Source organism: Ambystoma mexicanum, chromosome 12, assembly GCF_040938575.1.
Source record: "Ambystoma mexicanum isolate Mex_15411 chromosome 12, UKY_AmexF1_1, whole genome shotgun sequence".
Lineage (NCBI taxonomy): Eukaryota > Metazoa > Chordata > Amphibia > Caudata > Ambystomatidae > Ambystoma > Ambystoma mexicanum.
The window spans coordinates 667333920-667359788 of record NC_090936.1 but is presented as its reverse complement, the minus strand read 5'-3'; the positions used below and the strand labels follow the sequence as shown (position 1 = coordinate 667359788).

At 37.3% G+C, this 25869-nt stretch overlaps 1 protein-coding gene across 50 annotated transcripts in view; it reads left to right on the top strand.

Moving 5' to 3' along the window:
- LOC138513982 (mucin-19) overlaps nucleotides 1-25869 on the top strand; it is a 1848798-nt gene that overhangs the window by 1615055 nt on the left and 207874 nt on the right. For all 50 annotated transcript variants that reach the window (XM_069629210.1, XM_069629207.1, XM_069629194.1 and 47 more), the window contains 9 exons: nucleotides 1242-1310; nucleotides 2938-3006; nucleotides 4635-4703; nucleotides 7296-7364; nucleotides 7869-7937; nucleotides 8599-8661; nucleotides 9239-9307; nucleotides 9645-9713; nucleotides 12286-12354. In XM_069629210.1, the coding sequence (XP_069485311.1) occupies nucleotides 1242-1310; nucleotides 2938-3006; nucleotides 4635-4703; nucleotides 7296-7364; nucleotides 7869-7937; nucleotides 8599-8661; nucleotides 9239-9307; nucleotides 9645-9713; nucleotides 12286-12354 (615 nt within the window). The remainder of the gene's footprint in view (nucleotides 1-1241; nucleotides 1311-2937; nucleotides 3007-4634; nucleotides 4704-7295; nucleotides 7365-7868; nucleotides 7938-8598; nucleotides 8662-9238; nucleotides 9308-9644; nucleotides 9714-12285; nucleotides 12355-25869) is intronic.

The window sequence follows — 25869 nt, the reverse complement described above, 5'->3', positions numbered from 1 at the left end:
AGATACAACTGAACAAATGACAATATTTAGCATCCGTAGATTGTGCAAACTATTCCTCTATTCATTTGTTAGAATTGTCCTGCAAAATGACTGACCTATATCTAACACACCATGTTGTGTTACTGTCAAAAATAGATATCTGCAAGATTCTATTGAAAACAACTTTATAAACAAGGCCCATTATATTCAAATGAAAGAAATGTCATTATTTATTTTGAATCCCCATCAATTGCAAATATTTTATGTAATTTGTCTACCATTGTTCAAGGACTTCATTTAAAATTTAATGACCAGAGTTTGCTCCAAATATTTGTTCTTTATTAATTTGTTGCAAGCCTCCTTCAAAATAACAGACCTGTGTTTAAAATACAAATTTGTGGTACCTAGAGAAAAGAAGTAGGTCAACATTCAGCAATCTCATTACTAAACTCAAATACCCACTGACTAAAAATAGTATATGCCGATTTTCGAGTGTAGACCTTTGAATTAGATGTTTGGCCTTTGACCATTTATTATTATTACTACTGGTGAAATTATAAAAGCTGTCTTTGGCAAATATTTTTAGAGATAAAAATAGTCATTATTATATAGAAGAGAGTGATTATAAATTGGTCTTGAGTTTTGTACAGTTGTGATCAATTTGCTTTTATAGCACTTTTGAATATATTGGAAGACTGTTCATTGTTTATTTAAAAGTATGAAACTGTATACATTTTTAGCCATTCTCTGATTACAATCCATCTTTTATCAAGCAATGTCTCTGGAAACCTCTCGAATCACTAAAGTATCTAGAGGTCCACCTAGCATAGGAAGTATGTTATTCATTATTTGTGCTCATTAGCAAAATACAAATATGAATAAAATCTAAAATAGTCGTGCAAGTTAGGAAATGCACCTTCACTTTCTAGCACAGTTTGGAATTTAATTTCCATAAATGTGGAAATGACAAGGCTTAACTTGATGAAGATAATGCATTGGAAGTTATTGGTATTTAGGACATGTTATTGTATGAAGAGAACTGTAACTTGAAAAGTATATAATAAAAATGTATTGCCATAGAATTTCTTACCTTTAATAAACTGAAAGGATTGGCTACAACAGATGACAGCTAAATACATAGTTCAAAACCAGATAATGTCAAATTTTTTCCAAAATTATTGAATATATTATTTAAGAAAATAGTTATGAAACATTAATACACTTGTAGCAATTTGCTGATTAAAATCCATCTTTTTATCTAGCAACAGTGCCTTCACCCACTGAAACCTCTGGTACCACTCAAGTCTCAACAGGTCCACCAAGCACAGGAAGTAGGTCTTTCAATGGTTGTGGTCACCAAGAAATGTGACTATTAATATTGAAATGTGAAATAGATCAGCATGTTGAAAAATCAGCATCCATTACTTCATACATTTTGGAAATGAATTTCCATAAATGTTAATGTGACATTGCTTGAAGTGATAAAAAACGAAATAGTGAGAATATGTTGGGCCTGATTCACAAAAGATGTTTCAATGGGAAACCACGTTGGAAAATGCTTTGTAAATCAAGGACTACGGTTTTTGGCATAGGCACAATTGAACAAATAACAATATTTTGCATCTGTAGATATTGCAAACTATTCCTTTATTCATTTGTTAGGATTGTCCTACAAAATGACTGACCTATATCTAACACACCATGTTTTGTTACTGTTAAAAATAGATATCTGCAAGATTCCATAGAAGAACACTTCAAAAACAAGGCCCATTATATACAAATTCAAGCAATGGCATTATTTATTTTAAATCCTCATTAAATGTAAATATTTTATGTAATTTTTCTACCATTTTACAGTTTGCTCAAATATCTGTCCTTTATTAATTTGTTGGAAGCCTCCTTATGAATAACAGACCTTTGTTTAAAATACAGATGAGTGGTACTTGCAGAAAAGAAGTAGGTCAACATTCAGCAATGTCTTTAGTAAACTCAAATCCCAACTGACTGCCAATAATGTATATCGATTTTCCAGTGTAGACCTTTTTATTAGATGTTTGGCCTTCGCCCATTTATTTTTATTACTAAAGGTGAAATAATAAAAGTTGTCTTTGGCAAATATTTTAGAGATAAAAACAGTTAGTCATTGTTATATAGAAGAGAGTGATTAAAAATTGGTCTTTTGTTTTGTACAGTTTTCATCAATTTAGTTTTAGAACACTTTTTAACATTATGGAAGAAAGTTGATTGTTTATTTCAAAGTTTGAAATATGTATACATATTTAGCGAGTCTCTGATTACAATCCATGTTTTATCAAGCAACTTTGGGGCTGATTCATGGAATTATTTGCTCTGAGAAATGGGGATTAGTGCGCCATTCGGCCCGCAAATCACCATTTGTTAAACAGGGATTTGCGGGCAGAATAGCGCACAACTGCCCGATTTTCAGCGCAAATAATTCCATGAATAAGCCCCTTAGTCTCTGGAAACCTCTGGAGTCACTGAAGCATCTACAGGTCCACCTAGCACAGGATGTGTTATTCATTATGTATGCTCATTAGCAAAATAAAAATATCAACAAAATCTAAAATAGTCGTGCAAGTTAGGAAATGCGCCTTCACTTTCTAGAACAGTTTGGAAATTAATTTCCATAAATGTGGAAATGACAAGGCTTAACTTGATGAAGGTAATGCATTGGAAGTTATTGTTATTTAGGACATTTTATGGTATGGAGAGAACTGTAAGTAGAAAAGAATATAACAAAACTGTATTGCCATAGAATGTGTTACCTTTAATAAACTGAAAGTATTGGCTACAACAGATGACAGCTAAATACATAGTTCAAAATAAGATAATGTCACATTTTTTCTAAAAGTATTGAAGATATTATTTTGGAAAATAGTTATGAAACATTGATACACTTGTAGCCATTTGCTGATTAAAATCCATCTTTTTATCTAGCAACAGTGCCTCCACCCACTGAAACCTCGGGTACTACTCAAGTTACAACAGGTCCACCAAGCACAGGAAGTAGGTCTTTCAATGGTTGTGGTCACCAACAAATGTGACTATTAATATTGAAATGTGAAATATATCAGCATGTTGAAAAATCAGCATCCATTACCTCATACATTTTGGAAATGAATTTCCATAAATGTTAATGTGACATTGCTTGAAGTGATAAAACACGAAATAGTGAGAATATGTTGGGCCTGATTCACAAAAGATGTTTCAACGGGAAACCATGTTGGAAAATGCTTTGTTAATCAAGGACTACGGCGTTTGGCACAGGCGCAATTGAACAAATAACATTATTTTGCATCTGTAGATATTGCTAACTATTCCTTTATTCATTTGTTAGGATTGTCCTACAAGATGACTGACCTATATCTAACACACCATGTTTTGTTACTGTCAAAAATAGATATCTGCAAGATTCCATAGAAGAAGACTTCAAAAACAAGGCTCATTATATCCAAATTCAAGCAATGTCATTATTTATTTTAAATCCCCATTAAATATGAATATTTTATGTAATTTTTCTACCATTTTACAGTTTGCCCCAAATATTTGTCCTTTATTAATTTGTTGGAAGCCTCCTTATGAATAACAGACCTTTGTTTAAAATACAAATGTGTGGTACCTGCAGAAAAGAAGTAGGTCAACATTCAGCAATGTCTTTAGTAAACTCAAATCCCAACTGACTGCCAATAATGTATATCGATTTTCCAGTGTAGACCTTTTCATTAGATGTTTGGCCTTCACCCATTTATTATTATTACTAATGGTGAAATTATAAAAGCTGTCTTTGGCAAATATTTTTAGAGATAAAAATAGTTAGTCATTGTTATATAGAAGAGAATGATTAGAAATTGGTCTTTTGTTTTGTACAGTTGTGATCAATTTACTTTTATAACACTTTTTAACATTATGGAAGAAAGTTGACTGTTTATTTCAAAGTTTGAAATATGTATACATATTTAGCGAGTCTCTGATTACAATCCATCTTTTATCAAGCAACTGTGGGGCTTATTCATGCAATTATTTGCGCCGAGAAATGGGGATTTGTGCGCCATTCTGCCCGCAAATCCCCATTTGTTTAACAGGGATTTGCGGGCAGAATGGCGCACAACTCCCCGTTTTTCAGCTCAAATAATTCCATGAAGCAGCCCCTTAGTCTCTGGAAACCTCTGCAGTCACTGAAGTATTTACAGGTCCACATAGCCATGATGTGTTTTTCATTATTTATGCTCATTAGCAGAATAAAAATATCAACAAAATCTAAAATACTCATGTAAGTTAGAAAATGTGCCTTCATTTTCTAGCACAGTTTGGAAATGAATTTCCATAGATGTGGAAATGACAAGGCTTAAATCGATGAAGATAAAGAATTGTAAGATATTGGTATTTAAGACATTTTATGGTATGGGGAGAACTGTAACTAGAAAGGAATGTAACAAAAATGTATTGCCGTAGAATGTCTTTCCTTTAATAAACTGAAAGGAACGGGTATAACAGATGACAGCTATATCCATAGTTCAAAACCACATAATATCAAATAGTTTTCAAAAGTATTGAAGATATTATTTTGGAAAATAGTTATGAGACATATTTACACTTGTAGCCATTTTCTGATTAAAATCCATCTGTTTATCTAGCAACAGTGCCTCCACCCACTGAAACCTCTGGTACCACTCAAGTCTCAACAGGTCCGCCAAGCACAGGAAGTAGGTCTTTCAATGGTTGTGGTCACCAACAAATGTGACTATTAATATTGAAATGTGAAATACATCAGCATGTTAAAAAATCAGCATCCATTTCCTCATACATTTTGGAAATTCATTTCCATAAATGTGGATGTGACATTGCTTGAAGTGATAAAAACAAAATAGTGAGAACATTCTGTGCCTGATTCACAAAAGATTGTTCAATGGGAAACCACATTGGAAAATGCTTTATGAATCAGGGCCAATGGCTTTTGGCATCCATAGATTGTGCAAACTATTCCTTTATTAATTTGTGTGGCTTGTCCTACAAAATGACTGACCTATGACTAACATTCCATGTTTTGTTACTGTCAAAAATAGATATCTGGAAGATTCCATTGAAAAAAACGTTTATAAATAAGGCTCATTATATCCAAATTGAAGCAATGTCATCATTTATTTTAAATCCCTATTAATTGCAAATATTTTATGTAATTTTCCTACCATTTTTCATGGACCTTTCATTGAATGTTTTCCCCTTTGTCATTTAACATGCTTTTTTTCAAAATTATAAATGGTGTTTTCATATTTAGATAGATTAAAATATTTGCATTCTTTAAATCATTTATAAGATAGTTCCAAATTTGGAATTCATGAAAATGATGCCTTTCGCACCCAATTATACACTCTTGTTTGGAAATGTGCTTTCCTAATAAGGCTTGTGCAAGCATGTATTATGTTGTAACCCTTCAGCATAGGAAACACAATCAGATGTAATGTTAGTTTGATGTTCAGATATAATTGCAATGCAAAAAATATTTCCTGAATTTTACTTAATGAAAACCATATATTTTCTAATTTCATTATCCACTAAAAATAAAATGTATGCAACTTAGTTCAGGGCTTCAAGTTGATCATGATACATCTGCACAATTAAGTAAACAAAACGAAAACACATGCAGGCTTCTGAGCATAATGTCAGTGCATATATGTATTGATAACTTTAACATCCTTTAATTTGTAGGTATTAGACCAGGGATTATATCTGAAAAGTGCTATGTATTGTTAGGTATAAGGTGATCCGTTTAGAATGTTATACAACTGTATTGGTATCAAGGCATATGCATGGTGTAAATGCTGGAATCTCATGAATTATACTTCACATTTTAGTAGAATTCCATTGTTCAGCTGAAATGGGGGTCATGTGGATTTGCAAGTATGCTAATTTCAGAATCTAGGCTTCTGATTTCTGCATTTTTTAAATAATGAAAAGAGATTTACATTTCATGCATAGCACACATTTTTCTCTTAGCTTTATTGTGAAACAGCATATGCAGCATATGGTCTTAGAGAATTTAAAAGACAAACACATCTGGCTGTGTAATGAATGTTGCAACCTTGTTAAGCGGTCTAAAAATCAATTTGTACAGCTCGAAATACATTGAATATTTTGGGTTATTTACTTGACTTATCTGACAAATATAAATTCTACTCTTGAAAATGTGTGGTTTACAGACATATGATATGATATGGCATTTGTAACGCGTCTATACACAAGCGTAGTAACATATACAAAATCACCAGCACAATTCAAGGATTCATTTTTTACTGTCTCATACCATCTTATGAAATCTTGCTTCATCAACTTAAACTACGCTAGTATTGCTACAATCCCCATTTAGTGACATCATTGTTGAAAACCATATTTAATTAATTTGTTTATGCATCTCTTTCTAAAAATAAGCACTATTAATTTCGATGCAAGACATGGTTTATTAATCAATCCACATTACACCTATTCTTGTCTAAGTGTGTGTGCTTTCAGCACTGTAAGTATTTGATTGGCTTAGAAGAAAATGTGCTGGCATTAAACAGTCTGGTCAAACACAATATTTTTAACTTGTCAAAAAAGAGAGCTATGGCAATATGATATATTTGATTCATAACCCCATTCATGTTTTTAAGAGGAAAAGTGGAATGAATCTGCAAATATATATCACCACATGAAATATAAACTTCAAAAACAATATGCTAACTGTAATGCATGATTAAGACCAAACCTTATGGATCACAATTACTTACTCTGTTGCTCTTTAACAAAAGGGAATTAACATTTTTAATGGGAACTTTGCACACAAAACAATGCAAAGGAGAACACAAAACATGATCAGGTTGTGCTAAGATTTTCTTTCAATAGATGATAGCAAATGATAATTCTTTTTTTCAATATATGATTTCAAGTCAGATGAAATTGTAAATCAACCCATATCTTACACAATAATGATGACAAAAACTGCATTTCATAGAAATGTAATCTTGACTTTGATGTCATTGTATTTCCTAAATAGCTCTTTAGTGGTAATACATTGTCCTTAATGCAGAGCTAGGAGTTGAAACAGCCATACTTAATGACTTATAATAATTAGTCATAAAGGATGGGAATAAAAAAAGGGATGAGAAATGTTTTCAATGTCTTCTACAGTTGTGATTAATTTACTTTTCAAACACATTATACAGTTAGGAAAGAAAGTGGATTTCTTTTTTTTTTTTTTAAGTATGGAGCTTGCATACATTGTTTGCCATTCTCTGACTACAATCAATCTTTTTACCCAGCAACTGCGCCTTCACCCACAGAAACCACTGCAGTCACTCAAGTCTCTACAGGTCCACCTAGCACAGGAAGTATGTTTTTCAATGATTATGTTCATTATCAAATGTGAAAGATTGACCAGAACACTGAAAATAGGCATGCACATTTTAGAATGCAAGATCATTTCCAAGGACATAGTGGTAATTGATTAGTATAAATGAGGAAATTACATGGCTTAAAGTGATAAATATATTAGAAGATGTTGATATTTGGTAAATTTTTGTTTTGGCATACACAAAACTGAACGTAGAGAGACATGTCTGATTTTATTTGCCCAGAATGTCTTTCCTCTATTTATCTATTTATTTGCTAAAATGTACTTAGACAACAACTGACTCACAGCTAACCTGCTAAGATTTGGTTCAGTCAAATTAGAGAGGCATAAAAATTTTACTCATGGCAATCTTCAGTTTAAATCCTTATAGATACCATTTACCTTAAAATAAATATACAAGTTAGTGTATTTAAAACAAATTATTTTTAATCATGTTTAACCTTTTAGCCATTTGCTGATTACAATTCATCTTTATATCTAGCTACTGTGCCTCCACTCACTGAAACTACTGGAGCCACTCAAGTCTCTACAGTGCCAACTAGTGCAGAAAGTATGTATTTTATTGAATGATTGGGCAACAAATGTGAATATTTACCACACAAATGTGTATAGTTCTGCATGTTGTAAGATGCAGCCCCATTTATTTGCACATATTGGAAAACCATTTCCATAAATGTGGATATGACATTGCTTGACATGATAAAAAAATAGAACAAACTGACTTTTCTTTATTTTTAGCAAAGCCAAATGTATACAAATAAAGATATTTAGTAACTAGAGTTTAGCCAACATCTCTTTTCTGTATTCTGTCTTCCTCAATGACAGGTGTATGTTTACTGTACAAGGATTTTATACCTGAAAATAAAGCAGGTCAACATTCAGCAATGTCATTTGTAATTTCAATTTCCAATTGACTGCAAATATTCATGCTGGTTATCCAGTGTGGACCTTTTTAACCTTTTTTTTTAAAAAAGTTTGGCACTTGGAAATGTGTGGGTCAATTTATATAAGGTGTCCTTTGCAAATATTTGGAGATAAAATAATTAATCAGAAAGTTAGACAGGAGAGAATAATGATACATTGGTCTTGTGTTTTATACATTTGGGCTTCTTTATTTTTAACACATTTGAACATCATTGGAGATTTATTTGTAAAAAGTGTGAACGTTGTATATATTTTAACCAATTATCTGGTTGCAATCCATCATTTAGCAACTCTGCCTCTGGAACCTACTGGAGTCACTGAAGTCTATACAGGTCCTCCTAGCACAGAAAGTATGTTATTCAGTGTTCATGGTAATTAGCAAATGTAGAATATTCACCACAAAATCAAAAATAGTCATGGTTGTTGAAAAATACACCTACATTTACAAGTACATTTTAGAAATTGATTTCCTTGAAAAAGACATGGCTTAAAGTACTGCACAAAATTATGATGAGCTATTAATATGTACTCCATTTTTGACATTTACCCAAAAAAACAAAATTTAAGATCAATTTTTTGCCCAAAATATCTTTCCTTTATGTAATTGTTAACTGGTCTTAGAGCTGGTGGATATGTAAAATACTATCATTTGGTAAAGTCAAACAAGAGCTAGATCTACATTTCAACAATTATATTCTTCAGTTCGAATCCCTACAGATGTCAAATATTTTAGAGAATTATGGAAGTTATTGTATTTCTTTTATAAACACCAATAATCATAGAGAGTTGGATAGAAGAGATGTATGATATGTTAGTTGAATGTTTCCTTTGGGTGTGACTAATTTACATTTTAACAACACATTTAAAATTGTAGATGATAGTGGGCATTTTTAGGTATGCTCTGATTGCAATCCATCTTCTATCTAGTGCCTGTCCCTCCATCCACGGGAACGACTGCAATCACTGAAGTCTCTACAAGTCTGTCTAGTACAGGAAGTATGTTTTTAAGTGATTATAGTTATTACAAAATATGAAATATTCACCACAAAATCTTAAATAGTAATGCATAGTATGAATGTGGAAATTGCATGGCTTTGCGATGTCAAACAATGTGTGTGAAGCCTTTGGTATTTGGTCCACTTTGACATGCACCTAGAATGACATTTGGAAATTGTTATTTTTCCCAGAATGTCTTTATTGACCTGTTAAATTGTCTTAGATGAGAATTGACCTACATCAAGCATTTTAACTTTAGGTACTGTCATAATAAAATACTTATAAAGAATGTTTACCTTTTTAGCCAATTTCTGATTACAATCTATTTTTCATATAGCAACAGTTCCTCCACTCACTGAAACTACTGGCATGACTCAAGTCTCCACAGGTTCACCTAGCACAGAAAGTATGTTTTTTTGTTGTTATCAAAATGTGTGACTATTGACTATCAAAATAGTATTAGGTCTGCATAATGTATAATCCACCCCCCATTTTCTCACACATTTTGGAAATCCATTTCCATAAATGTAGACATGGCATTGCTTGAAATGACACAAAATAATTAGATCATTTTGGCTTTTCTCCATTTGTGTTGCAGACTCAATTGTGGACATCAATTCATTTAGCAACAGTAGATTTCCAAAAAGCTCTTCCCTTTATTGATTCGTTATGATTGTCCTACACATTGACAGAAATGTGTCTAACATACAAAGGTTTTGTACTGCAAAAAAAGAATTAGCTTCACATTTTTGCAATGTCATTTTTTGATTTCAAATTGATTTTAAGTATTGTTTGTCCATTTTCCAATGTGGACCTATTTTTTTAAACATTTGACCACTGACAATTTATTATCATGTTGTAGAAAATGTGAACTTGGTTTAAAAAAAAATATTTGGACAGATATAACTAATTACATTTTTTTAATTCATATATAGTGTATCTTCAAATTTAGAATATTTGAAAATGATGCCCTTTAGGCACGATTGTGCACTCCTGGTTTAAAATATGCTTTCCTAATATTGGTTTCTCAAGCACACATTATATGATGGCATTGACGAATCTGAAAATACAATGATTTAATGTTAATTTGATATGTAGCTATATCTGGAATACATTCAATATTTCCTGGATGTTGGATAATTGAACACATGCATTTTTGCAATTCAGTATGCATAGAAGGATGGTATTTCTGTAACATAATTGTGCCTCCTCCTGTTTAAGTCTCCACATTGAACATGACACATAAACAAACTAATGTAAATGGAGGGAAGTAGGAATACTGGTTACCAAACATAATATCAGACAATGTGTTGTTTGATACTATGTCTGTACTTTAGGATTGTGCTCTACCTTTTTGGGGGTGTAGGGTGATAACTTAAGAATTGTATATGGGGCTGATTTACTTAGCTCAATAAGTAGCTTAAGCATGACTAAAATGACTAAGCTCAAACAAATAGTGTAAGTAGAACCTAAGCAATTTTTTTGGTCTATGTTGAACTTAGTAAACCAGCCCAATGCATATGCATATATATGTGGGCCTGATTGACTAAGCTAAAAAATAGTGTAAGTAAAACTTAATGTACTAAGCTAAAAAAAAAAAATAAGTAAAACACACCAAAAATATTTCTTACTTAACTTCACTTACTTAAGTTATTTGTTTAGCTTAGTAAGTCAGCTTCCTATTTCTTTATGTCCATCATGACATGTTCAAAGTGACAATGCTAGAATTTGATTAAAAAAAATGCTATAATGACTGCCAGAAGCCATTGTTTTGCAAACGTGTTAGGCAGTTCCATTTCAAACATCAACCTTTTGCAAGTCTGTTCACTTTAGATTATGTTCTGCTAATGTCTGTGATTTTAATTTAATTGAACAACTTCTAAAATTCAAGCACACTTTACATTTTTCTCACAGATTAATTGACAAGCAGCATATACAAAACAGTGCATTACAAGGGGTAGCATTGAGAATATGCCTTTTACAAGCCTAGCAACCTATCAGTATACAACAACACCTTAAAATATACACTCTGTATTTATTTTTGTGTACGATAGTCAGAGATCAGCATGTATGTACTGCTGAAATCTGTAATGTCTCCTGATAACTCATTTCGTCACCTCAATGTCTCATGATAATTAAACCTATCCAAGGAACTATCTTCTGTGTCTCACTCTTCAAATTAATTATACCTAATTATGTTTGCCCTGCTGTGAGAATTTGTATTGTTACAAGGGCATTTATCGGCATATTAAAGTTAGATGAAATTCAGTATAATAAATTATCAGGTCTCACTGGCATTTAAATACAGGTTGTCCAAGCTTGACACATCAACAATTCTTACGTCAAGATTGTCACAAAGATAAGCTAATTCAAAGTTGATTCCTAGCAGCCATCACATTCCTCTATTCTTAAATGTGAAAACGTTATCTCCATAATAATTGACTAGACATTTCAAATGAACCATATGTGAACTGTAATGCTTGATTTAGAAAATCAATTATTGATCACAATTACTCCCTTACCCTTTTATAAATAATATTAACATTATGTAAAGGCAGCCATGTTTCCACACAGGATAGAGAAAAGGAGAACACCAAACATTTTCAGGCTGCAGTATGACATGTTTTCAATAGATTCTCAGAGGTGTATTGAAATGTGAAATGTACTTATGATGTAAAGGGGAAATATTTCATTTAAATGAAATGTAATGATACTTTTTATTTAATGGTGTTTCCCAAATAATTCTGCAGTTTTAATGCAATCGTATTTTCATGCAGAGCAATGACTGCGAACAGTGTGACTTAATTACTTATAATGATTAGCCATACAGGGTGGGAGAGAAAAAATAGATGATCAATTGCTCTTGCTTTTTGTAGTTTTGCTTCATTTAAAAGTATACATTTCAAAGTTCTTTTAAAAAGTATGTTGCAGAATACAATACTAGCCATTTTCTGAATATAATACATCTTTTTATCTAGCAACAATGCCTCCACCCATGGAAACCACTGAAGTCACCGAAGTCTCTACAGGTCCACCTAGCACAGGAAGTATGTTTTTCAATGATTACATAAGCAAATGTGAAATATTCACCACAAAAACTAAAATAGGCAAACATGTTCTAAAATGCACTACTATTAACTAGCTCATTTTGAAAGGTGATTTCAATATATGTGGAAATGACTTTGCTTAAGTGTTCAAAATGAAAATATAGATGATATTGGTATTTTCCCACAACAACTGTACCTAAAATGAAATTTAGCAACTTGTTATTGCCAAAAAATGTATACTTAATATAGTTATTAAAATTATCCTAGATAGTCACTGGCCTCTTTCTTACATACTATGTTTGGGTTCCATCAAGTCATTGTTCAGTTCAAACCTCCAAATATTGCAAATAATTTCGAAAGGTATAGTGATCAGAAAATGTAAGGTATGACCAGAAAACATGATATAGTTATGCATTTTACAAAATCCACCTCAGTTTAGTGACAGGTTTTAGAACTGCATTTCCATGCAAATGGAATAGACATTGCTTAAAGTGATCATACACAATTAGTTACAATATATTGTTTTTTCTCTATTTTTGGTTCAGACTAAAGTGTACATAGGAAGGTATTTACCAACCAGCTATTGCCCAAAATATCTTTCCTTTATGTAAATGAAATTGGCCTGCACAATGACAGCCCTATTTCTTATTGTTTTTATTTCCAAGAGAAAGCATGACAGCATCTTTTACCACAAAAGAAAACATTGTTTAAAGTACAAAACCACAGAATTACACCAATGAATATTAATATTAAATTAGTAATGAAGTGCAAAATACAGTTCAGTTCAACCCAACAAAAAATGGGTTTATTAATTTAAGTAACCATGAAGAGACACCCATATTTTTTTGAAAATGATGAATATGGTTACATTTCTGGAAACAAGCTTTTTCTCATTAGAACATGTATAAAATGCCATCTTACCATTACTATATGATTTCTAGCTATAACTATCCCCATTGTGATTAAATCATTTTCTATCACAAAATGGTCCTCGGCCATTCAAAGACAACATTATAAGTGTCACACAAAGTCTTGTAGTTCTGTATACTATTACATTGAAATATTAATTGTTCCAGAAACACAATCAACATAGGGCACTCTAAAAATGTGTGCTTAAGCCCAGCTGCACTGTATTTACAGTGAGGTCATGAGGCATAACCAACAGGATACCAAAAATGAATTGTTTCTGAAAAAGTACCCTGACTTAATTTAAATGTTTGTTTGTGGAGCAAACGCTTACCAGTAATCGATTGAGTTTTCATTTGGGGCAGGACAGCACTGCATAATGGCTTGATGATATTCAGAATGTGTGCCATCAAGAAAGAACATTTCAAGCAACTGTTGATAATTAAAAATCGAAAAAGGATGTGCAGGGCAAATTCAACTTGCATGACATCATTAAGGAAAAACACCATGACACCAAAGAGGGGCATTACACCATTGTCTTGACCTTATTATATCTATCATTGTGTGTGCTCACTGGGCAAAGTAAGTTTTATATTCTCAATCTCATTCAGCCACAACCACTCATGATATATTTCTAACAAATCTTGTCTTTATTGTGCTCCAAAGAATATACATATATTCACAGCTTAAAACATTTTTTTATGTACATCAACTTGCACATCAAGCACTTTTGCAGTTTTTAACATACAGTTATGTTTTCACATTTCTCAGACAAGTAGTGCCAAAGGGGATAGTAAGTGCACAACCCAGTACACTATAAAAGGTTTTATGCAACTCAACCACACAAGATAAGCCTGTTGAATCTCATAAAACATTTTAAAATGTACTTGGTTGTGCACTTACTAACCCCTTTGGCACTTCTTGCTTCGTTTGATCACAATATAACTCTTCAAACATTGTGTTATAGGAGACTGACACAAAGCCATGATTCAAAGAGATATTTATTAGAAAACATAAAGCATAACCTTCCCTAGCTCCTATTGCTAAAATTAAATCCCTAACCTACAAAACAAAAAAGGGTACTTGTCAGGATGTCAGAAGATAAGTAAAGTCAGAGGTCCAAAGCCTAACCTGACCTATCACTAACCTTCTCTGGAAAGAAAGAGGATAAAATAATGTATTATAAGCTGATTCTTTTCTCAGGGTTACTCCACCCATGTAACTTTAGAAGAGGCTGGTTTCTGACCTCCATCCACTGATACATGATATCTCTAAAGACTCTTAGGCAAGGTTTCTTCACAGCAAACTTCCTGTCTCTTAAATTTTAAAGGAAAGCATCTTTCCACATCAGCATAATGCCACAAACAAGTTTGTTCCATAAGGTTTCGAACAGGCAACTTTCCAGAAGGCTGATCTCTGACCATTACTGGATATTCTGCGTCACCCGCCCAGTACTGTTAGTTAAGGGCATTTCACTATCCTGCTGTTCATTGGTTAACCCTTGTCATGCTACTGTAGTCCTTGGGGTTTCTTGATTCAGTTCCACCAGTTGACTGTTTTGCTCTCTATAGCCCCGGGTTGGCCAGGGGCTTCTTTTGCACAGTTTATAGTGTCTGTTCTGTAGCTATGAGCGTCTCTCACCCCCGGAGCTCCTCAGTTGGCCCTTCATGGGCTAAGGGTCTTCCCAACCCTTTTGATTCTTTGCTCAGCCTCTCATAAGCTATGGGGGCATCAGCAGCCCTCCTGGTTTCACAGTTCCTCCATTGTGTATGCGAAAAGTCTCTGACTTGCTTCCATGGTTCCTTCTTTGGTTCTAATTGGTCTATGGGCTTTTCTATACCCAGCAGATTTCTGACTTGCCCCTCACAGGCTATGGATATGTCTCTCCCCTGCTGTTCATCGGTTGGCACTTTTTTGGCTATGGCTTGCCAGACCCTTTTTTGACTATGGCTTGCCAGACCCTGGTAGTTCTTTGGTTCATCCGTCCCCGGCTTCAGCCTGGGTTAGATTCCCTGTGTGGGAATTGGCAGCCTCAGCATCTCCAGAAGCAGTGTCCGTTGGTTATCAGTTCAGTGCTTCTAGCCTCAGGGGCCCCACGGTTCTTGGGAACGCTGCCTTTGTCAGAGCTCAGACATCATTCTCCCACCTCTGTTTACATATGGTGCAGGTCTCCTCCCTTGTACAGCTCCACTTGGCTGAGGTTTGTTCTTTTTGTAGGATGTTCTCCTTGTTGGCTCTGGGACTGTCTTTAGGTTCTTCCATGGATTGGAAGAAACAATCAGGTTGGTCATGTGTACAGAGAAACGTGGCACCATATGCAGGTCAGAAATCCAACCTCACCCTTTAAAGGGTCCCATAATGATCCTGCTTAGTCTCCATGTATTCAACAAACATATCCGACTGTAAGGAAAGGGGAGTGCTGTCAATCGAGCATTCTCTGTCCCTAGAGGAGGAGGGTCAAGCCCAGTGGGATCCCATTTGCTCTGTCCCCTATGGAGGGTGTTGCATAGCTTGCTCACCTCCCTAGTCCTAAAGATCTCTAGTGCCAAAGAGGTTGGGTCCCCTTGGATTCATCACATAACCTTCCCCTTAAATCAAAGCTCCCTTCCTGAGGTACAACTTGGGTGAAAACACCTTTCTCCCAGTCCCATGTTAGTTTATGTTCACCTTCTGGAAATTTCTGCCATGATGATAAAGGGGAATGTTATTCTGATTTGCCCTCTTTGGGGTTGGTTGTCACTGCCAGAGTCTATTAGGGCTTTGCCAAATGTGTCATCCATCTGTACCTTCTCACGTGCCTGGAAAGGTTTGTCCCGGCACAAGAGGACATCAGCTACTTCCAGATTAGTTTCTAGGGGTTTTTCCCAGTCTGCCCACTCCTCCATATCTGTACAACCTATCTTCCTAGGTTCTTCTATTTTATTAGTGGGACCGGTGTGTGCTAAGTGTCCCTTCTACCTGCACGAGAAGGAGAGGATAGTAGGGGGAATGAGTCTTGACCTGTTACCCCCTTCCTCAATTAACCTCCCTGGGCTTTTGAGGAACGCATGGGTAATGGTCATCAGATGCCTCTTTTTAGCCAGAAGAGAAGGTGGAATGTCTTGCTCCTTGATCGGGGATGGATGAATAACTCTAACCCTAACCAGAGTTTTAAGATCTTTCCTAGGTTCAGGAACCTTCCCCCCTGCGTTGGCTAAGGAATTTATAGGCTTCGGAACTGTCTTGGGCAATTTGGATGGCTGCTTCTAAAGAGGGTAATTGTTACTTTAACAGAGCTCTCTGAAGAGGTATTAATATAATGATCTAATACTATGCCCTCCAGAACCTCTGGTAAATTCTTCCTTCACAGCCATTGATGGGCTAGGTTTTGGACCCTTCTGGCCCGTTCCACCAGCGTACATTTGGGCAGTAGCTGTATTGTTCCGAACTTCCTTTGAAGAATACTTCAAAAGGAAGGCGCCCACCCAACCGAAGTACCCGGAAGTACCCGCTTGGCCACTCACTCTGCTTTACTCTGTGTGAATTTGGCAACTACAACCTGCTCAATGGTATTATAAAGAGCGTGTTAGCTCTTTAACTTCACGGACCCAAGCGAACTACCCAGAAGTACCCGCTTTGCCGCTTTGTCGCGCTTGTCGCATTGTTGCAGTCAGGCGTCTCTTCCGTTGGTACCCTCGCGAATTGGAAAGGGCCATTGTTTTTTACATTGGTTTACATAATCATCCTTACTCAGCTGAAGGGCCGTTAACCAAATCCATTGTTTGTAAAAAAAAAATGTCATCTTGCTTGAGAAAATGCACTGCAGTGTATTTACATAGAGGAATGGTATGCCTCCTCCAGCCCTTGTTCACAACGAGAATGATCAGCTCTCGCCATCGGTTGCCCATGTCAAGTGAAAAGATCCTAAACAGTCATGCTCTACGCCATTATATTATAAAGAAGCTGACGCTCTCCTCGACTAAACCAAACACGAACATGGATATACGCACATTTTAAAAGGAGCCGGACACTAGCCATGGACTGGCACCCGTTTGTATTGGTGAGTCATCGACCTATTTGCAAAATGCGGATCCTGGTCCGTCCAAACCACCAACAAACTCAGAGTCTGCAGTGGCCCAGATTAATCCTTCCAACGGCCCTGTGCCACATATAACTGTACCCTCTGCAACCATACCAACCACAAAGCCTCTGCTTTTGAATGCTTCACAAATGGATCCTAATTCAAATATTTCATTAACAAATAGTGCTTTACTGAATAATGCTCCTACAGATTTGAAACAATCTGTTAATAATAACATAAATCAACTGGAGCAAACTGACATGGCAGTGATTGATCTAGAATCAAATGGCTCATGCTTCTTGGCGCATGGCACTTCTCATAATCTTTCCAGATCTCCAGATCTTTACCCTGATTATATTCATCCAAATTCCACCATAGCGGTATCCTATTCAGCTCCCACTCCTTGTAAACCACGGGAATCATCACCTTGTTTTAAACCCCCCAGTCAATTGGAATCTTCCACTAAACTTTAAATGCCATGAACCTGGCCATACACTCGATGACCAGTCTTTTTGATACTCTGGATACCAAACTCACTCATCAGGCTGTGCAATTGGACACGATATTAATTTGGCAAACAACATATGTAATTCTCAGAGTATTGAAGCATGAGTTCATGACGCACTCCCTCGATCAAACACTCCCATGATTTCTGTATCTTGCTAGAGTAATATTTGTATGCATGACTTAGATACTTTTTTCCAGCTGCGGAGCCTCAAGCTCCTGAAAGCATGCCAACTACGCTACCACACTTTGCTGCTATCATTCAGGATGGGACTGTAACAATACCAAATGTGGAGGTGGCACAAATACCACCTTATAAAAGAGAACTCTTCTCCTCTGTCTGTTAGCAAATGTGCCAAATTTTCCATGCCTATAAACCTCTCTCTGAAGTATTCAAGTCCTCTCTCATTTTACAAACCAAAAAATAAAAAAATGAAAATCTATGAAAACACTTATGACGAAGACTAAACAATGTATCAAATCAATAAATCAACCGAAAAGAGCTATGTCCACAGCTTTCAAGGCAGTGACAAAGAAATATGCTCAACAAGCACTTAACAGAAAACTGCTAACTATTCCCATTACCAATCTGAGCATTCCTTCATATGCTCCGCTTCATCAACTGGTTGCTGCAGCCACAGCTGCGACCACTAATGAGCACATTTTCTTATTATCTTCTCAAGATGCTTGTTTCCCAATCCAGGCTGCATCACCTAATCAAGTCCCCCCACAATTTCCTAATGATTTATATAGGCAGGAAATTTGGAAAACGGTTGATGTTTACATGACCGCTCAACCGTCAAGAAAAATATCTTACTCTGCCCATGGATAAACAATCAGTCAAACAGCCCATAAATCAAAATACAGGCCTTCTCTCCCAACATGCCTCTGTGTCTCAGCTGAGACCCGATCACACTACTGCAAAGAAGGGCGAGAATGCTCAAAGTTCCTATTCAAATCCACTGCCAGAACAAACACAGAAGACTATAACAATCCCTGATACGACCTACAGTACACCTAAAGGGACCTTTACTCTAGCCTCTCTTGCCCCTGAGATATTACGTTTGATCGATACTGCTTTAAAGACTAACAAAGAGGTTAGAAATCCTCAAATGGCAAAATCAGACTGAAATCATTACACTTTGGCTCACTGAAAACACCAAGCCACACGGTCTACAAAACGTGCAGCTCTCTTTTCATTTCTTCTATCTTGCAGACCGTTGCCATTCATCCAATATGATTTAAATCGACAATCCATTATGAAAATAATTTCTGATGTCCCAGCATTAGAGGAAATTGCCTCCTCAGATAATGAATTGGTTGAATTTACTCAGGCAAGTAAATTGAGTACTGTCGAGATATGGATGAAATCTCGTTTGGTTCAAAATACTATATGGCTCGCTAAAGCTCAACTTTACACCATGGGTTTCATTTTGTTGGCTGGCTCACTACCTATTAAAAACTCGAACCCAGGGCCTAACACACTTCAGCCTCAATCCATCTCGAGCTCAGTCTGTAAGTCATGTCAAGAGACATCAGATCAGGGAGCTTCACAATGTGTTTGCCAATGCAATATTAATCAACATTAACCAGATCAAGCCTCATTATCTACATCAGTTTCCCTACTTAGCTGGAACTCAATGAATCATATGAGCAGTTCCCAAAGGCCATTTGTGAATCTAATAATGAGTAGGGTGGTCTGAAACGTCCCTTTGTTTGTGTTTCCGTTAACTCCAGATGGTGAATTTGTATGGAGAGTTTAGAGTTAAAATGCTTAAGTGCAATTAATTTCCTTTGAAGTCACCGGGTTGGACAGCAGACTTGTTCATTATTTGAGCATTTCAGATCTTTGTCAGCTGTAGCACCATAGATGTTTCTCTACTATGATGCAAGGATTAATATATAAGCTATTTTCCTAAGCCCTGAACACATGTACCTTCCATTGCACTAAACTTAATGTTTTTGGATGGCTGGATAAGAGGTCGAGCTGATGCCTGTGGAAGCCTAGGTCTCCCCCCTCAGCAATGTGTTTCCTGTAGGTTGAAAAGAAATATAGCTTATCAGACACACTGGAGAACCAGCCACAACATGATTTGACCAAGCAAAAACAATAACTGCTATCTGGCCATGCAAATTAAATAGTAATGTATTCCCTGTATGCATTCTAATATGCAAGTATAATGCATAATACAGATAATGTAGGAACTGGTGCCATTTCATTGGCTTTTTTCACTCTCCTCCCCACAATTTGTAGGGAATGATGTTATGTATTGTTTTAGAAGAACTGTAATTCTGCATTTCCCAGGCTCCATATTTCTTGTTTGCAGAGTTCTATAAAGTACCTCAGTGTTTTAGCGCAGTAAGGGACCCACTTTCTGTCCATAGTTGGAGATAAATTAAACCATAGATAAACACAGCAAGGCACCATTTTAGCATTTCACATTCTGATTCTGCCCTTCTCTTTGTTATATCATTTCCCTGCAGAATCTGTGCCAGATGTTTCAAGAGAGGGTGCAACTTCTTAAAGAACGCACATCTTAGGCAAACTGGAATATTCTAAAAGTAATGCAATATTCAGGGAGAATTGTCATCTTGAACTTGAGAGTTTTCTTAAGACAGGGCGCGGCAAACACACCAATTTTTTAACTTGCAAAGTGTCTAAATAGGTGAACCTATTGCTCTCCAGTAACCTGATGTCACTCCTGCAGACCCACACTCCCAGATATTTTAGGGTCTCAGCTACCCACCAATAATCCCCAAAGTCACCTCAAAGATGAGTGGAGTCTATAGGGAGGCAAAAGTCATAATGTTACCTACTATTCTGCAACCCAGAAAAATCCTGAAATTTGACAACTTCATGAGTGATAGCAAGCGGGCCATTGATGGTTATGACCCACCCTTAACAAAGGGGCCAACAGCTCCATGGCAAGATACAACATAGAGAGAGGGGGCAGATCTGCCATGATTCCTGGCATAAACAACATCTTTGACTGACAGACCACTGTCCAGGCCCTATGCACTGACTCAGTGTATTACAGCTGAATTGTCTGTGGGAGGTATCCATATATCCTCATTATCTCTAGAAGATTAAGAAGGTGCCCCATGATACAGAATCAAAAGATTTCTCAGTTTATAAATGTAAAACAACAATCTGCTTCTCGGGATTGAGGTATGGAAGGGCACAGAAGGGTTGCCGAAGAGTGATAGCGGTACACCTACTCACAATAATTCCAAAATGGTCTGGTGAGTCAGAAAGGACATATGTTTAAGCAACATGCCAGTTAAAATCTACGAAAAGATGTTTTTTACATCTGTGTTAATCAATGAGAGTGGCCTATAGAAATCACTGTCCAGAGCATCCTTAGATTGTTTCAGTAATAATGCATTCAGGGCTTTGCCAGTTGAGGTCAGTACTAGGCAGTCCTTCAGTGCCTCCTCCCATACTTTCAGGGACTGTGCTGTGAGGACTGGGACACATTCTCTATACAAATCAGACACGTTTTCCTATCTTGTTAGTGGTGAAGTGGTGTTTCCTGGGTTTTTCCACGTGCCTCATATGTTTTTCCCTGCAGAGCAGTATATGAAGTATGTGAATGGGTCCTAGCATGATGCCTACACCCTCAATCTCAATGGATTTTTGCTTGATTGCTCTGGATTGCATTACCCACCATCTCACTGTGTCAGACTGTATGAAAAAGACCATCACAGTCTTGGCTCACAGTGAATAACAGTAATTAAGGGCCTGATTCGTGGAATTGTTTGCGCCGAAAACAGGGATTTGTGTGCCGTTCTGCCCACAAATCCCCATTTGTCAAACAGGGATTTGCGGGCAGAATGGCGCACAAATCCCTGTTTTCGGCACAAATAATTCCATGAATCAGGCAGTTAATCTGGTGCAATCCAGACCTTCATTCCTCTGGCCTGCATTTGCGGACCTCCTTTTTACTGGACTTCCTCTGGATTTCCCACGTGCACTGTTCATTTGTGATTGTAGTGATTTGACCTTCAGCAATTATCATGCTCTTGGGTTTTGTGTTCATGTTGTTTGTCCCGTACCCACTTTTACCCTTGCCTGATTTCAGCAATATTTCAGATATATTGCTTTCTAGATACATTTGTTTCCATTGTTCTTCTGATGCCTTTATTCCGGTCTACTCTCTTGTTCTCTCTGAGCCCTACAAGTCCCACATTACTCATTCATTATTCTGTTCAGAAACCATGAGTGCTTGTTCTATGGGTTTTCATGTGTTCCTGCCTTTCTTTATGCCGTCTCCCACTGCCTGCATTTCCTTTGGGTTGCTCTGGTGTTTTAGTCTGCTCTTCATCCTTATACTGTTGGGTGTGGACATTGGCAAAGTGTCCTTGTGCCGTTGGCTGTGGGCATTTGAATAGATCCCTGGTGCTATCAGGTGTGAACTTCTGAAGGCATCCTAGGCCAGTGGGTGTGGACCTTTTACAATCCTGTGTTGTTGAGCATGGACTCGTATTGCCTTCTCTTCTCTTAAAACTGGGAGTATGAAACTAACAAACTTCCGGCCCCTTGGCAACTGCCATCACTAATCCTCCACTTAGGTTCACTATTTCCCTGACCTGTGTACAGCCGGAGAATTTGGTGTACTGGTACAGTTTTTCTTGTTTCCTTCCGCACCTTTTTGGGGTCCAGTTTGCTTGACCACTCAACTTCTATGTGTTGGGGTGGGCTGTGCGGCTAACATAGCAGGGCCTCCAGTGCGACCCTTGGATGTAGGATGCATGTCAATTACACATACAATCTCCTTCACTTTTATTGGTTTGGTAAGAGTGTTTATGGTGGCCTCATGCAACTGCTTGAGAGGCATGGTTTCTTGTTACATTATCGGGCAAGGGTTTCCCTTGTATACACATCTATGTTAGAGTAGAGCATTTCACACTTAAATGCAGAATTGTCTCTCTTCAGGTCTATTTTCATTAATGTGAGAATAACCACAGTAACATGCATTGGTGGCAAGCTACCAATTGCAGTGGGTTGTGGTGATAAGCTTAGAGCAGGCACAGATGAAGAGTCTGTTGGCATGTAATTGGGGTCGTCTAGCCGTGCTTGATTTTTTCCACCCTCTGCCATTCAAAATAATAGAAAGCAATAGTTTAAAGTAGGCAATTCAAAGGTAAGGATGGATGCTCTGTATAAGGGATCATTCATTATTGCGACTGGTTCCATCCCCATCACCAGCAGAATACAGAAATGTACACTAACTCCTGGAAACACCAGGATAGTAGTGGGTGTTTTAAAAGTGCAGGTATTCCAATGCCCTACTCGGATCAATCAAGGACTCTGTGGATGTCCATGGTGCTTAGGCACTCACTGGCAGTACATACAAATACTTAGGCCTAGGATCTGGATCTGCCAAAACTGTAAAACAGAAGATGCATTGCAGAACAACTGCACTTCCCTTTGCTCAAGTACCTTCAAGAGGAACACGCATAATACAACAAGCAATACATGACAAATGAATCTGAACCAGAAAAAGTACAAGGAACAATTTACATTATGGATGAGGAAAGGTGCTGATGGAGAGGGACTAAGTGAGAGAGGGGGTAGGAGGAGTAGGTAGAGGTAGAGTCAGTAGTGAGAGAAGAACTAAAAGGATGCTAGGGGGTGAGTGGAAGAGATAAGATTTTAGAGAAGTGCGCAATGAGGGGTAGGAGGTAATTGAGTGGACGGGGAGGGGAAGGCGGTTCCAATGGAAGGGAGGGAGAAGTTGGAAGGAGCGGAAGCGGGAAGGGGCACAGGGTGGAGGAGAAGGAGAGAGAAGGAAGAGATCCGCGGAACGGAGTGAACGAGAAGGAGTATAAAAAGTGAGGAGGGAGGATAGGTAGGGAGGGGCAAGGCCATAGAGGGATTATGTCATCTGAAGAAGCTCAGCAGAAGCAAGAAAATGTTCTTAATATTTTGCCCATCACTCGTTGAAACGTGGCAGAAGCACTGTGTAATCCAAAAGGCAGCACCTTAAATTTAAAAAAAACAGAGGAGTGTAAAAGTCATTTTATTCCCTATCGGTGGGCTCTAGGGTCACCTGCCAGTAACCTTTGGTTAGGTGTAGCAGGAATATATACATGACAAACCGAGCTTCTCAATGAGTTTTTCAATTCTGGGCATAGTGTAATTGTGAAAGGTGGAGTTAGAATGTAATTTTCCAAAGTCTATGCAAAATCTTTAAGACTTGTCTGGTTTGGATACAAGGACAATGGGGACAACCAAGGACACTCTGAGGGCTAAATGGTTGTGGCCTTGAGCATCTCTTTGAGTCTGGATAATTGTCATCCTTTCATCCAGGATCTACTAAGGCTTTATGTTTACTGTTTGACTGGCTGGGGTTCGGTTTTAATGAAAGAAATTCTGCACTCAGTCAGGTTGTTCTGAAAAAAGACCTTTGGAAATTGGTCTAAAAGGTTGTGGAGATCTTTCTGTTGGGAGAGTGGTAGCTTGTTAGAGATTAGCTGTTGGTCGAGAAAGGAAGGTGGCCAGAGTCAGCGTAGTCTCCTCCACTGGGTCGACCTTCCACTACTTCAACAGGTTAATATGGTAAATCTGGATTTTCGGCCTTCTGTCTGGTTGGGCCACTTCATACTTTCAGCAGCCTTTCTTTTTAAGAATCCTGTAGGGCTCATACCACTTAAATATCATTTTGTTCTCTAGTGTGGGAAGGAGAACTAGGACATATTCACCAATAAAAACATACATGATGGACAAGCGGTTATCATGTTGTATTTTTTAATGTTCGAGGTGATATTTGACAATTTCCTTAACAGCATACATATGGGATTTTAACTTCTGAGCTGTCTTGGAAATGGGTAGGATGGCTTCTTTCCTTTCCTCCTATGTCTCTTTCAACATATCTAATATGTCCTGAGGCTCTCTCTCATACAGGAATTCAAACGATGAATAGCCTAGAGATGCCTGAGGGGTTTTCCTGACTGCAAATAGTGCATTGGCATCATTATGTCCCCGCTTCTGCCATCAGTCTCTACTAACTTGTGGAGAATTCTCTCATAAGGCCATCCATTTGGGGATGATAAACTGAGGCATGAAGTGTTTGCTATTTAGCATTTTCTTTACCTCACTCATGGTTTTTGACATAAAAGTAGTGCCATGGTTGTTGAGGATTTCTTTGGGTAACCCTACTCTCTATAGAAAAGGTAGGAGGTTTTTAAGGATCTGTTCGCTAGTGTTGTTCTGGAGAGGAAAGGCCTTAGGGTACAGGGTGTTGTAGTCAACCATCACTAGTGTATATTTGTTCCCCAGTTTTTATGGTTGTAGTGGGCCTACTATGTCCATAGCTATTCTAGAAAAGGGGATGCCAATTATGGGAAGTGGTTGCAATGGTGCTGGGGAAACTGGAGAGGTTGCGGTTTTCTGGCAGATTTTTCATGGATGGCAACACAGTTCTTTACATCGGTGAACCTTCCAGGCCAGTATCAGTTGGATTTGAGTCTTGCCTATCCCTTGATGGGCGGACGTGAGATGGGTGTGGGCAGGCTCCAGCACTCCCCTTCGATGACTGCGAGGAACCACCAATTGTGTCTGCTGAAACCCATCCGTTCCCACGTCTCCTCAGTGCAGTAGACCCTTTTTCAAAAAGAAAAACAGACAACCCTACTTCTCCATGGTTACCCTCGAAAAGACGACTATGCGGTTTGGGTCATTCCTTAGAGCGAAGGCCAGATCGGGTAATGGAACCATTTCCTCAGTTTCTCCAATCGCAGGTTCTTCTCTAATGAGGTCTGCCTCTCCAAAACCCATTGATCACCTCTTCGAGTACGGTGTCAGTTTCCTGGGGTACTGGGGTGAAGGCTTTTTCAAGGACTCCCTGAGCTATGGCATCTCCCTCTTAAACTAATTAGGCAGAGGTCCTGTGGTTATGGAGGATCACCTTGACCTCCCCCCTATAATCAGGATCTACCACCCTTGAAGCAACATCTAGTCTGTATTGCCAAGCTAATCCAGATGTACTTGCCCACTTGCCAGCTTGATATAGGTGTCCAGGAAAGGAGAAAGCCATAAACTT